The following is a 15,441-nucleotide window of genomic DNA, read 5'->3' as shown; positions in this document are numbered from 1 at the left end:
GCCCAAGTCGCGGCCTTACAAATATCTGCCACAGGAACACCCCGGGCCAAAGCAGATGTAGAAGACTTAGCTCTAGTAGAGTGAGCACGAATACCCTCAGGAGGAGTCTTACCAGCCAGGGCGTAGCAGATCTTGATGGTCAGTATAATCCACCTTGACAGCGTGCGCTTGTGCACCGCTCTACCTTTAGAACGACCAACGTAGCCAATAAAAAGCTGGTCATCAACACGAAAGTCCTTGGTCCTGTCCAAATAAAAACTCATAGCCCTCTTCGGGTCAAGGCGATGGAGTCTTTCTTCTTCTTTGGAAGGATGAGGGGGTGGATAAAAAACAAGGTGAGGAATCCACTGGCAGATGTATCCATCAGAATGTATTACTTACCTGTGTGACTTAATGTATGCTTAAATAAGACTGTGTAGTACTTAGCTCGAATCTCAAAGAGTGCTGAGGGTTTGACTAGAATAAATACACTTTATTTTATATATATATATCTGTTGTGGTGTCCTTTCATTTGGTATTCAAGGGATTATATATGGTATCACAGCTGGCTTCACATGCCATTCAGAGTTTAGCCTAAGACTGCTCTTGTCCATGCTACCACTAGGATAGCTGGTCTATAAGGTTGACTTTACAACCAATCACCATAAGGGTTGTTAGGACTGATATAAGGTGTACACTAGAACTAGTGACATCATACATCAGGCCAACTTCTCACATGAAGTCTCTGTTTACCACAGTTACCACAAGGTCTGAAGAGGGATTTCTTGGTAGCAGACATCATAAAGCTAACTTTCTGAGAAGAAAACTGAGCTTAGCTCAGGGAGACTCCCTTCACACAACGTGCGGTAGAAAATCTGAGGCCCTGAGCCTCTGAGGAGAACATTCTAAGAGGGTGCGGACGCTTGATTGGCTGGAATTTGGACTAAAACATAATGACTAATATGTTATAGAAGTGACAAGTTGTCTATCCATAAAAACTCTATGGTTTTACTTTATTTTATGCCTTTATTGGCTTATGTTATAACTACATTGCTATGTTATGTACCGTGGGACTCCCACTTCGACGACGGTGATTATTTAAGCATGTGATTCTATGAAAGACACCCCAATACTGGAGAAACTTACTTGTGTACGATATATCTGTAAGAGACAGTTAGTGACAGATTCCTTACCTTAGAATATCCCCAGGCGTCAGACTGGTTCTGGAAAGTTTTTCGTCAGCAGAACCCCTGCGCGTCGGTAGGCATCGTCGTACGGCTCCACGTAAGTCGCTGGCGTCTTAGTCGCCAAGATTACGTCGTTGGAGCTACTTAGACGCACACACACGCGCTGACGTCAGTTCTGTACACAAGTTTACCGTGCCAGGAACGCAGAGCCATGCCAGAGACTGACTACTAGTGCAATAGAACTAGGGCCCTGAAAAGGATGACCTGAACCATAGATAACAGTTCGCAGAACGGGGAGGATGGGTGGACGGTAAGGAATCTATCACTAACTAATGTTTCTTTCAGATATATCGTTACACAAGTAGGTAACTTGTGCATCTGAAAGAGACCAGTTAGTGATAGATTCCTTACCTTAGAATACATACCCAAGCAATACCAACCACGGAGGGTCTGCGAAATAAAATCACAGCAGAAAGTCACGGAGAACCGACCGACAAAAGAAGCAGTCTCTCCGGACTTGACTGTCAAGGCAATAGTGCTTAGTGAAAGTGTGCAGCGAGGCCCACGTAGCTGCCCGACCGATATCTTGCAGGGGGACAACTCGTCCCAATGCTGTGGTAGCTGCTGTCGCCCGGGTAGAATGGGCACGCAGTCCAACTGGAGATTCCTTTTAAGCTAGAGAGTAAGAGGCTTTAATGCACAAGACAACCGATCGGGAGATAGTCCGCTTGCGCACAGCTCAGTCTTTCTTGGCTCCCACGTAGCCAACAGAGCTGGTCATCCACCCAGAACTATTGTGTGCGGTTGAGATAGAATGAAAGCGCACGTTTTTGGTCCAGACGGTGGAGCCGCTCTTCTTCTCTTGAAGAATGCGGAGGCGGAAAGAAAGTGGGCAGAGTGACAGTTTGCCCGAGATGAAAGGCAGTGACTACTTTTGGTAGAAAGGAGGGACGTGGCCGAAGCACAACCTTGTCCATTAAGTTTGTGAGAACCAGGTTAAAGTCCCACTGAGTCATTACAAAAGGATCTTCAGCACTCTGGGCAGAAGGGGTAAAGGCGTACAGCAGACCACAACGCCACTCGCGCCGAAAAGCGTCTCCGAGCGAGTGCCACCTTGGAAACTCCAACGCGCAGAACTGCTGACATTGTGCGTTCTCTTCGGTGGCGAATAGATCTAACCAAGGTTCTCCCCACTGCTGAAAGAGACCTTGTGCCACTTCCGAGTTTAGACGCCATTCGTGAATCATTAGGCACCGGCAGCTGAGTTCATCCGCCCTGGCGTTCAAAGAACCTGCCAGAACCTGTTGGACCGTCAAGGAAATGCCTTGACATTCCAGCCAGGTCCAGAGGCGCAGAGCCTCCTGACATAGGGTCCACAACCCCACCCCGCCTTGTGTGTTGCAATACCACATGGCGGAGGTGTTGTCTGTGAACACCTGCACTACCCTCCCCTTGACAGAGGGCAGGAATGCTTTCAGTGCAAGTAGGATCGCCCCGAGCTCCAAAAGATTGATATGGATCTTGGACTCCGCAGGAGACCAGAGGCTTCTGATCTCCGCCTCTCCCATGTGGCCGCCCAATCCCAGGAGGGACGCATCAGACACCACTGTGTGCTCCGGTTGGGGAAGGGAGAGGGATCTGCAGCTGACCCAACGCTGGTCTGTGAGCCACCCCTGCAAGTCTTGTGCAGTGCCCTCTGAGATCTGGACGTAGTCGGACAGGTTTCCCTGATGCTGCGTCCATTGGAACTTCAGGTCCCACTGCAGAGACTGCATGTGCCACCTGGCATGATTGATCAGCAGGATGCAGGAGGCCACGAGGCCCAGTAGTCTCAGGGTTTTCCTGACCGAAACCCTGGACCAGGGCTGAAAGATCGGAATCATAGCCCGAATGTTCCAGACTCGCTGTTCGGGAGGATAAACCTGAAACTGCGCCGTGTCCAGAACCGCTCCAATGAAGAGGAGCTTCTGAGAGGGAATCAGGTGCAAGTTCGGCACGGTAATGGTGAACCCCAGCAAATGCAGGAGGACGGCCGTAGTCTGGAAATGGGAGAAGACTGCCTGGGGCGAGCCCGCCTTCAACAGTCAGTCGTCGAGATAGGGGACAAACCCCTGAACTGCGCAGATGAGCTGCGACCACCGCCATCACTTTCGTGAACACCCGCGGGGCGCTAGTAAGGCCGAAAGGGAGCACGGTGAACTGAAAATGCCCGTGGCCCACCGTGCACCACAGGTTACGCCGGTGGGCCGGCAGGATAGGGAAATAAAAATAAGCCTCCTGGAAGTCAAATGCTACCATCCAGTCTTCCGGGTTTAGGGCAGACAAGACCGGAGCAAGCGTGAGCACCTTGAACTTCCTTCCGGAGGAAGCGATTGACGTTCCGGAGGTCTAAGCTAGGACGCAGGCCCTTGTCCTTCTTTGGAATCAAGCAGTAGTGGAAACAACAACCACGACCTACTTCTGACGTCGGTACGCGCTCGATGGCCCCCTTGGCCCAAGGGGCCGCAACATCCTGCTAGAGAAGAGCCATGTGATACCCCGACATGCAGTGGTACTGAGGTGGCATGGCTGGACGGGTAGTCTCGAAGGGGAGGGAGTAGCCCCGGACTATCTTCAGAACCCACCTGTCCGAAGTGATGGTGCGCCAGTGGGGGAGATGATGGCGAATCCTTCCACCCGCTGGCGTTTGGTAGGTCTGAAACACCGTACTAGGAAGGTTTTGAGGCAGCGTTGGCAGGGGTGGACTAACCCACCCACTGGTCTTGTGACCCACCTTGGAGGGCACCCCAACCCCGGTTGCGCAGAGTCCGCGGCTGCGCAGGCCGGCAGCTCTGAAAGGAACGCGTTTGTGTGCCTCGACCCGGAAAGGAGCGTAAGGCAGACCCAACTGGAGTGCGCGTGGTGCATGACCCAAATACTGGGCCGTAGCCCGGAAGTCCTTAAAGTGCTCCAAAGTGCTCCAAAGTGCTATCCGGCTGGTCACCAAAGGGCATGTCCAACAAGTGGACTTGACATCCCCTGAGAAGCCAGTAGTTCTGAGCCAAGCGTAACGACGTAGGGCCACCGTAGTGGAAATAGCCCTGCCGAGGGAGTGAGCTGTGTCAAGACCACAGCTGATAGTAAATTTTGCAGCGTTCCTCCCTTCGGCAATGGTCTGGGAGAGCACCGCCCAAGCCTCCACTGGACACTGAGGTAACACCTGTGCGACTGTGTTCCACACAGAGAGGAAATAGCGACCCAGTAGACTGGGGTCGCCCGGGGCCGGGCGATGACATCGTGCCACACTTTTATCCACAGGAACTCCTGTGTTAGGCATGGTCCAGGTGCTTAACAGAATGCCTGTAAGCGCGTCATTAAAGGGCAGCAGCGGCTCTGCAGAGGAGGTTGCTGACTTCAGTGAGGAGATCGGTCCTAATAGGCACAGATGGGAGCTAGACATTAAGAGCCTCCGCTGCTCTGCGCAACACAACAGAAAAAGTCCCAACCTCTTCCGTAGCCACGGAAGCGGGGGCCAATGTACCACGGTGTGGAGAGAAATCCAGATCGCCTGGACCTTTCATACACCCTCCCATTTCGGCTCATCCTCGCATTGAGCTGCGAGAGGGTCCTCGGACCCCTTCCAGTACTCCCCTTCGTCTACCGGCCATGTAAGAGGTCGTTAAGGACGAGGGGCCCGGGGAAAGGGAATGAACTCTCCACCTGGAATTGGAATCGGTGGATAATAGACCAATCCAGGCTCGACGTAGTCCGTCGCCGTAGGGAACGGCGCCGTGTCCAGCGTTGGACCCGGAGCCGCTGCGGCCTGAGGCAGACGGCACCCCAGGGTATTGTGCCAGCGTAGCCTGGGCCAAAGGCAGAACCACCCCATGGGTCCACGGGGGCGAACGCGCTCCGGAGGGACCCGACGTGGGAAACAAACGGCGCATGGCCGACAGGAATACCTGTACCTGTTCCAAAGTCGCGTGCGGGCCTAGGAAAGGCGGGTAGGCCGCAGGGGACAACGGAGCCGTGGGGGAGTGACTACCTGCCCCCTCCACCGTGTCCTGCGACCGGTGAGGGGTAGACGAAGAGCGACATCGCTTCTTCAGCTTTTTATGGTGCCGTGACTTACCTGTCCCCGATTCAGACGAGCGACAGCGTCGGCTCCGCGACCGGTCTTTCGACCTCCCACGGGAGCAGGACCTCGATCGGCGCAGAACTGATTTTGTGAACGCTTCCGCAAAGCTTTCGGCACCATGGCCCAACAATCGGGTCACGCCTCGGTGTTGGGCGTGCCCCAAGCAGAAGAGACGCACATCGTGCGGGTACGCCACCGACATGTTCCAACGGCAGGTCCTACAGGACTTAAACCTGGGCATCCCTACTGCACCAGTAGTCGAGAACTCAACAAAACAAGAGAAACAAGTTATCAGAAACCAAGTTAAAGTATTAAGTAGAAGTACCGCTCTCTCTCGGATCTGCGCTTGCTGGTGTGGAAAAAGAAATAACTGACGTCAGCGCGTGGGGACGCGTCTAAGTAGCTCCGACGACGTCATCTCGGTGACTACGACACCAGATACATACGTGGAACTGTACGACGACGCCTACCGACGCGCAGGAGTACTGCTGAAGAAAAACTTTCAAAATCCAGTCTGACGCCTGGGGATATTCTAAGGAAAGGAATCTATCACCAACGTGTCTCTTTCAGATATCCCTATTTTCGGTGAAGCTATCGTGTAGCTGGGGAACTCATTTTCACCAGTGTCCAGTACATGTTTTAAAATGGCTTCGCTGCTCACTCGCACTGGCAGTAATGGAACTGACCAGCAAAGGGGCATATCTGCTCAGGCAGATATACGGTCACATATAATGCATGTAAGGTTTGCTGTAGGCGTGACTTATAAATATTACATGCAATGTTAGGGAACACAGCACACAGGGATGAGTACCATGTTGAGTTTTCACTTTGGTATGTAACAAAACACAGCGTGCAGTGGCAGTCTTGCTTGTGTTAGGTGAGGGGTCTACTAGGGTGGCAAAATGTGTGCTGCAGCCCTTGTTGATCCTCTCCAGTACCTCAGGCCCTAGCTAGCTTTTACTACGTACTTATAATGGGTGCTAAAAATATTGCCAATTGGGAGGAACAATTGCAGTTTTAGGAAAGATCTGGCACTGGGGACCTGGTTAGCAGGAACCCAGTGCACTTCCAATCGAAATTACATCAAGTACCATGCAAAAAGTGGGGGTGATCATGTCATAAAGGGGCCCTTTCCTACACCGTGCTCTGCTATGGGCACATTTAAGGGACTTTGCAGGTGGATTTGCAGTGGGGAGGACGGAGAGATAATGGACTGAGCGGCCAGCTGGCCGTGGGCACCATAGGCACAACCGCTACATTGCTGGGAGGCATGCTGGGGTTGGCTCGACTGTCGGTATGGGGTACTTCTGCCGAAATCACCAAAGGAGTGGTAGAGGATGAGGCAGCTGGCGAGGTGGGGCAGGGAGCGTGCAATAGCCCTGCTCCTTGAACTGCTCGAGAGAGGAGTTTGCCTTGGCCGCAAACAGGCGAGTCCCATTGAACAGCATGTCCACGAAGGATGGCTGGACTCCATCTGAAAAACCGGAGAAGCCCAGCCAGGCATTGAGGCAAATGGCAACGCTGGTGACAACTGTCCGCCTAATGGATTCGGTGGTAACAGACAACGAATAGTGAACTTGGCAAGAACTCTGCTGTTTTGAATAGCCCGGGCAAGGACAGTATGGAGACCTTCAGGGACAGTTGGGCAGGCTTGAGCCACAGAGTCTCAAAGGGCATGGGAATAGTGCCCCAGTAGGCAGCTAGCATTCACAGACCTGAGTGCCAAGCTGGTGGAGGACAATACTGGTTTCCCTAAGATTTTAAATGTCTCTCTGGAGGAGTAGTCTGTAACGTGTTGGGATTAGTCTTGCTTGCACCACCTAACTTTCATCAGAGGGGTACTGAGATAGGAAAGGAGGATCGTCTGAAGCAATGCAATGAAGGTGCGCAATTTGGCAGTTGACTAGTCAGAGTAAAATTTGGCCCATGACCCCATCAACATATTTGTTAAGGCCTCGTTAAATAGCAGGGGGGGCTCAGAAGATGTCTGCCCCAGCTGGAGAACTTCCGGCAAAACGAGTTTTTATCTCCAGGGTGTGAACGTGGAGGTCAAGGTCTTCAGCTACCATGGCATAGGAAGCAGACTCCTCTGTGGTTGATCCAACTGGTGAGAGAAGGCTCATTTCAGAGGAGGTTATCAAGAACACTAGACACCTGCAAATCAACATACCAATTGTTATCTTGATAGAGCTGAGAAAATTCATCACCCGCGTCTATCATTGTCCGAGTTCATGCCAAAAAGTAAATGTAGGGTGTTTTTTCTACCCTGTGGAGGTAGCAGAGCATGTGGAGGATGCGGCGCCTCAACTGTTGTTGGGTGCAGCAAAACTGGCCCTGTTCTGGAGTTGGACAGCACTATGGGTAGCTCCACATTCGGCATCCATGGATTCAGGTCCAGCTGGTGCAGAGGGCAAACCTACCAGCGGTATTCCAGGTGGAGGGACTCTTGGCTCCTTGGGGCCCAAAGGTGCACCAGAGGGAGTTGGAAAGGACCTGAAGAGCCAGATGTCCCCAGAAACTCAGGTCGTACCAGAACGAGTTGGGGGATCGGCTCCAAAGTTTTGCAAATTCTGGAGCGAGATCTAGCTCCATGGTGCCACCCAAGCACCTGCTCAGATGAATGCAAATGACGAAAGGGTGGTCGAGCCCCACTCTGATTTCTTATGCTTATTTTTTACACTTACCGGACGATTTGGATCATGAACAAGACTGGCCTTGAAAGCGGCTTCGGCGACTCCTGGAGTGGGATCGAACCTTGGACCTCGGTGAGGAGTCCTCCTCTGCTTGGCGATGCAAAGTTTTGGCTCGCAGTAGCAGGATGGCCTTTGGGATCATTGATGCAGTCACTGCAGACCTTGAAGTCCTGGTTCGACCACAGGCACACATGAGGGGAACTGTTCACAGATATGCTTGTGACAGTTCCTACAAGGCTTAAAACCTGTCGTTTTAGAGGGAGATATCCTTAGTACACTATTGAAATTTGGAAAAATATTGAGGTAAAGTGTCCCTGAGAGGCCAGAGATGGCTCAGGATTCTAGTCAGGAAGCGTGGAAAGAAAGTAACTGATGAAAGCATGCAGGAGGAACACCTCTACGGATTCTGCACGTCGTGTCCAGAGCTGAACTGCATAGGTGCGGCGCCACACAGCACCGCCTACCCGCATGCACAGATACTGCTCAAATGTTTCTGAATCCGGTCTGATACCTGGGGATATTCAAATGGTGAGGAATCTGCAGCTAGAAGTGTCTATCAGAAACCTAAATCAGTTTTGTGCTCCAAGAGTAGTTAGTGCTGAAATTGCACCCATGCAATTTGATTCAGATTTAGAATAGTGTTCAGTTTTAGTGAATTCTCCCAATACATTTTTGCTGAAGAGGGTACACCCTGGTTAAAAACCAGAGCAAACCTTTTGACACCTAGCTCGGCTCGAACCTCCTGCATGCATCCAAGACACTGTCTCCTTTGCAGGCAAACATCCATTATAGCATGATGATGGAGAGTAAGGGGTCAGAGGCTGTGTGTGTGCGGATAAACACTGACAAAACCTACTAGAATTATGACCATAGTAAAATGCATTTTCATACCTGTGTTTTTCTTGTTGATCTACGCGTTTCCTCTATTCTGCACTTTTCCCAATCCTGTAGCTCTGATGCATTTATGTACATCCATAGGTGGAAAATAATAACAGAGCCTTCCTAAAGACTTAACTAGGATGACCCTCACAACTTAAAACCTTTAAGAGAAATAACTTCCCAAGCAAAAATGATGCACATTAAACTACTAACATTAAGGCTGCAACTCCTGTAAAAAAATCTTAGCTTACTGTTTCAAAGACAAGGCCCTTACAGATGCATTCACAGCTGTCCACATCTCATCACAACGCCTCTATATACATCTTTACATGCAAGCAACTCTAGATCTTAAGACCTACTTGCACCTTCAAAACGACCACGGAGGTTTATTCCCAAACACCTGCTTCTAAGACATAAGAGAAAACAACAACACAACCGTACCTGACACAGTCATAGTGGGAGTCGTAGTGGCCACTGTGGAGGTAGATGTTGTGGTGGTAAGACTTGCAACTGGGGTGGGGACAGGAGCAGCCGCAGGTGTGGGGGCAGGGACTGGCGTTGTGCTGCTCTGGTTTGCTACAGCTTCTGTCTTGTTTTCAGGCAAGGCAATCGAGATGAGGGAAAGGAGTCTTAGCAGTTTCTCTGTAAGCAGCGAGCTGCGTCGAATAACTGGATGACACAGCATGTTCATGAGTTGGCCCAGAGGAGAAGCTTCAAGACTGCCCTGGGAAGTCTCTCCCTCGTTGCCTGAGCTCATCGGCACAGATTTAATAGACGTTTTGCCTTTCCGACTGACGTTCATGTTGTCCAGTTTTACTAGCAAGTCCCAAAAGTCTGTAGAGATGCTGCTACCAGACTGCCCCGGACATGGGCTACAAGTGAGTTTAATAGTCCTCTCACGATCACAGTCAGAATTGGGCTCTTTGGTCCGTTGCTGGGTAAAATGGCTTGGAAATACCTAGTGAAAGGGAAGACATTAAAAGTTATTCAAATGGCCTACAACTAAGGTCAGCTAATACAGAATAAGTTAATTACCTTCAGTACCGCTCTTTCTGGGGGACACAATCAGCTCGTGAATACCCCCAAGCTGACAGATTGGATCCAGAGATTCTTCTCAGTAATACCCTCGTGCACTGGTAGGTGGTGTCGTGGGGTAACAGGTCTAGTCCGTCTTGTCGCAGAAGTGACATCAGGGTCACATACGTAAAAATAAAAACTGGACATCAATATCAGTTTCTTTCTGATATCAGTCCGCGAGTTCGGACACAGAACCTTGCAATAATCCGATTTGACCTTTGTAAATGGGGAAAAGAACAAATTACACAGAATGGGGAGGTGGGAGGTTCAGTGAGGAATGTGCAGTTAGAATATCCATCAGAAAGGGCATTACCAAGGGTAAGTAACTTATTCTTCTGATGGATAGTTCTCACAGCAGATTCCTGAACTTGTGAGTATATATCAGAGCAGTACGTTCCCCAAGGTGGTGGGCCGGTAAAATGGCTCAGACCAAAAAATTGTGCAGTACCAAAATGGCAATGAGTCCTTTCCGACAGACCAGGCTATCAAGGCAGTAGTGCTCTGTGAACGTGTGGACTGACACCAACGGTGCGGTCGGACAAATGTCCAGAAAATGGCACTCCACGTGCCAACCCAACGCAGGGTTGGAGACCTTGGCTCAGGTCGGATAAGCACTCAGACAGTAAGGTGCAGCTGCTTCGCCAATGCGTAGATTTTCAAAAAGATGAGTGATAGTCTGACATGGAACGACGATACAACCTTTGACAGGAGTGCCTCCCTACTATGCAACACCAGTTTTCATGGGAAAAAGGTGAACAGTTGATGAATGGACAAAGCTTGTAGCTCAGTCAAGCAATGAGCAGAAGTAATCACTATGAGAAAGACTGCTTTGAGAGTCAGCAGACACAAAGGAGAGCTGTGCATCAGCTCAAATGGGGCCCATATAAGGATAATGAGAACCAAATGTAGGTCCCACTGCGGCGTCACAAAAGACTTGGCTGAACACATAAGTAACAGACCTTTAGGAAAACACATCACAACAGGTGATTTAACTCAATATGGCTGGTCTGGTAAAAGCAAAAAGGCTAAAAGGGCCAACATCTCATCTTAAACTGGGCCCAAGGAAAGGCCTTGTGGGGCTAAATATAGTACAAAAAGAAAAACAGCCATCAATTTTGTCTGTAGTAGGTCTATATGGTGGGAATTGCACCAGACCACAAATTCATCCGAGCGCCCAGCGTACAGTTTCTGTAGATGGATGCGTAAGCGCCTGAATCACAGTCAACGACCTCAGGGGGAGGCTGAAGACCATCAACTGTCGATCTGCAATCGCCGCCCGTGATGATGTGGATTACGGCCATGCTGCTGCAACAAAAGATCCTCCTGAAGTGCAGCCTGATGGGACGATGGATATTCATGGCCAGAAATTCCCAGTTCCACACTCTCCTAGCCCACTTTGGAGGCACTGGATCACTTAGGCACGGCTGCTCCTGATCTTAAGAACTTGGTGCAGGAGAGGCAGCCGGTGGGAAGGTATACAGGAGTCCCTTGCTACACTCTAAGAGGAATCAGTGTCAGAAAGAGAACCTTTTTGGGAACTCCAGTGAGCAAAAGTGTTGACACTGCGTGTTCTCATCGGAGGAAAAGATCCCGCAAGGTGGATCAGGGGAAAGCCCTGATGAACCAGGCATTAACAGATAAGGCATCTTCGCACAGAACAAGCACTCGACCCTGCCCTGTTTGTTGCAATACCACATGGCAGTGGAGTTGACTGGGGGCTTCTGAACCAGCTTCCTCCCGCCCAATGGAAGGCAGGAAGCCATTCAACATCGAGCGAATGGCCCACAAACCCAACAGTCTGGAGATCAGTGACCTCTGAAATCCACCTCTATCAGATGATCTAACTAATCCACAAGGTATGCATCCATCGCTACTGCCACCTCTGGATGGGACAGGGAGATGGGACTGGTCCAAAACAGTTGAGCAGTCTTCACTGCAGATGTTCTGCACTCTCCTTCGAAATCTGGATGGAATCTGACAGGTTTCTTTGGTGCTGGGCCCACTAATACTTCAGATCCCACTGCAGGGCCAGCATATGCCACCTGGAATGTAAGACTAGAAGGGAGCAGGAGGTCAATACTCCAAAATGCCTCAGCGCCACCCTCACTGAGACCCAGGACTGAAGCTCAATCATCAGGATCATGGCTCAAATGCCCTGGACTCTGATCTAGAGCCAATGATCACTAACGCACCGTATCCAGGTTAGACAAATGGGAGGCTTTGCGATGGAGCCTGGTGTGGCTTCGGCATACTGACAGTGAACCCCAACCATGTCAGCAGGCTTGCCATCATCTGGAGGTGGCCCAGAAGTGACTGGTGAGTCTGCAGTCAACAGCCCGTCATCGAGGTAGGGTAAGACTGGTAGCCCCTCCCTGACCACCGAAGATGGGCAGCAACCACTGCAATCGCTTTTGTGAACACCCAAGAGGCCAAAATGGAGCATTGCAAACTGAAAAAGCTTGTGGCCTACCAGTGGTGTCTAGAATGGGATGGAGGGCTCTGTGGCTCCTTTGTTCAAAGGTCAAATGTTCCTCCGAAAACCACTCTGTTGAGGTTGGAAGATGTGGAATGGAAAGCAATGGTGAGAAATGGCTTGCTGGACCAGGACCACCTGTCAGATGTAACTGTTTGCCACCCATGGAAAACATGTCTGATCCAATCTCCCATGCCGTGGTCCTGTGCTGCTGAAACTAAAGCAGCTTCAAGGCTGCTGCCTCAGGGGCTACGGGTGGGGAAGTTTGCGGTCTTGTCTATTGGATTCCATCCTCCGAAAGGAGTGGGGCACTTGTTGTAGGGGTGGAGCTTATTGGAACTTTGGCATCCTTGCTACTTCGCACAGGGAGAGTGTTGAGGCTGGGACGAGGCTCGCTTGGACTTCTTGTGCTTCTTTTGGACTAGAACTTAAGTGAACTTAAGTGGGGGAAAGCACCCGAAGCATGTTTAGAACATGAAGCCTGCACCACTAGGCTCTCCGGAGAAGGATGCGCGGATAAAAAATCCGGGTCTCCTGGCGCAACCCTGTATCTCCTTGCCACCTGCCTGCAAACTGCTGGAGCTGATAGAGGCTTCTTCCACACCTCCAACACTGGTTCCAAGAGAGCCTCATTGAAAGGTAGCAAAGGCTCCGAAGCCGACGTCGGGGAGTGCAACACCTCTGTGAGCAGATTGGACTCCACAGAGGGCAGCTGCAGATCTAACAACTCCGCGGCCTTCTTGATCACAACATGGTAGGGCGCCAATTCCTGTGGTGGAGAAGACCTTGAAGAAGCATGCTCCCACTCCGGGGTGGTATCCAAACCACTTGCTACCTCTATACCTCCAAACTCATCCGAGGAAGAGTCGACCTCACCTTCTTCCACCTCAGCACGAAATCTTTCCTCCTCCAAAACCCTTTGGGCCTCACGCCTCGATCGATTCCGGGGAGCCGGCGTCGTCGACGTCGTACGCGGCGTCGGTGGAGCCAAAGGCATCGGCGTCGGAGGCGCTACAGGTGGAGTCGACGGCGCCGGATGCGGCGTCGATGGAGCCGGCCTCGGCGTCAAAGAAGGCTCCGAAGATTGACCATCCATCCGAGGTCGAGCCGGATTCCCAACCGGCGCCGGAAACTGCCAAGAAGGCGCCATCGGCATAAAAGGCAGAAAAGGAGCCTGAGCGTATTGCTGCGGCACTCCCAGAGAAAATGCCATCGGACCCACGGGACCTGCTGGTGCTCCGGATGGGAAGGATGCTCTCTGAAAAATGCCATACATGGCATTCAGAAATCCCGAAGGATCCGTACCTGGAGCCGGGAATTGGGGATAAGGAACTGCCCCTGTATCCTCCTGTGGAGCCACCGGCGTCGGCTCCTCCGAATCCTCCACCGGAACAGCGGAGTCATCAGGCACCGGGACAGACTCTTCCTGCTCCTGCTCCACATCAGATTCCACCCGACCCGGAGTCGAAGCCTTGGACGGCGCCGGCGACGGCGTCGGGGAACGAGCCAGAGTCCGCTTCGGAGAGGGAGACTTCGAAGACTTATCCGGAGAAGGCGAAGGAGACAAGACCTTGCTCTGACGTCGACGAGGCAAAGCCGACCTCGACCTCTTAGACTTCGAGGACCGACGCCGAGAAGAATGCTTCCTCTTCTTATGGTGCTTCTTCGACTTCGACGACCTCGAAGTCGAAGACTCCCGCCTGGACTTCTCCTTTTTCCTCCCTCTCTTCTCCTCACCGATCTTCTTCATGAAGAGTTTGGTCTTCCTCTCCTTCAGTGCTTTAGGATTCATGCTCCTACAGCACCCGCACTCATCCACATCATGATCAGAGGAGAGACACCATAAACAATTCTGATGCGGATCCGTCATGGACATCAGGCCTCCGCACTCCCTACAGGGCTTAAAGCCCGACTTCCTCGTCGAAGACATACCGATTTTAACAAGAATACACCACTAGACTACAAAGTATCTAGAGAGCACTGGGAAAAAACCGTTGCGCGTCGACGGCGCGGAAAAAAAGGGAACTGACGTCATCACGCCGACGTGGGCTTCTTATGGCTCCGATGACGTCGCACGGAGTCGCGTGCGGAGCCGATGTATTGTGACGTCGCCCACGTCGACGTGGAATGCTGGGGAAGAAAAGTTCCGTGGAATGCTGGCGCAGGGGATATTCACAAGGTGAGGAATCCACTGGCAGATGTATCCATCAGAATTCGATCTCAACTATGACCTGTTTAACAGCCCCCAAGAGGGGGAACGAGTCTCTCCCATCAACATTGAGAGGAAACTGCCTTTATGTGATTTCCTGCGCTGTTCAGCAATGTACAGCTTAGCATTTCAGCTGTGGATTGCCTTCAATGTCATCAGGAAAACTCCATGCTTGACTTGGGAGGTGCAGTCTGACCCAGACACCAGAGGCACAACTTGTAGGGATCCATCACAGATATTTGTTTGCTACAGTCCCTAGAAAGTTTAAACCCTGTAGATTTAGGAGGGTGCAGGCTCCTTTGCATGCTGGGAATAAATATGGAAAAAAGCTTGTCAACTGAGAGAAAATAGGGAGCTAGTTCCGGACCCATGAACAAAGGCAGAGAAAAAAAGGGAACTGGTGCCAGCACCCTCCGGTGGCACCTACATGCAGGTCCAGCAGTCGCTTCTGGGGAAGAGCAGAGTTGATGTGGAGCTGAACGACACCACCTACTGCCGCACGGGGCTAGGCTGGAATATCTTCTGGATCCAGCCTGGTGCTTGATGAGATTCGAAAGGAGAGAAGTCTAGAACAAAAATAAAATTATTTATCACCTAAATTATCAATTCAGTATTCAATCTGATTTTTAGTACGGTGGAGAAAGCCATGTGAAAAAATGTAGTTGCAGGTTCCCAAGCACTATAGGCATCTAGAGGTTTTATACAAATTTTGCCCAACTTACTACATCAGATAATGATGATTTTAGCACCTATGTTACTTTAGACACAGTAAGTCACATACTTGCATGGGCTCACTTCATTTTTTATTTTTAAATAAATGATGGCTC

The 15,441-nt window shown here is 50.9% G+C and overlaps 1 protein-coding gene across 5 annotated transcripts in view; it reads right to left on the bottom strand.

Moving 5' to 3' along the window:
• The window catches only part of HUWE1 (HECT, UBA and WWE domain containing E3 ubiquitin protein ligase 1), a 1,878,220-nt gene that overhangs the window by 267,046 nt on the left and 1,595,733 nt on the right, over nucleotides 1-15,441 (bottom strand). For all 5 annotated transcript variants that reach the window (XM_085629865.1, XM_085629862.1, XM_085629866.1 and 2 more), the window contains one exon: nucleotides 9,297-9,813. In XM_085629865.1, the coding sequence (XP_085485991.1) occupies nucleotides 9,297-9,813 (517 nt within the window). The remainder of the gene's footprint in view (nucleotides 1-9,296; nucleotides 9,814-15,441) is intronic.

The sequence above is a fragment of the Triturus cristatus genome, chromosome 10 (assembly GCF_964204655.1).
Source record: "Triturus cristatus chromosome 10, aTriCri1.1, whole genome shotgun sequence".
Classification (NCBI taxonomy): domain Eukaryota; kingdom Metazoa; phylum Chordata; class Amphibia; order Caudata; family Salamandridae; genus Triturus; species Triturus cristatus.
This window is presented reverse-complemented; position numbering and strand designations above follow the sequence as displayed.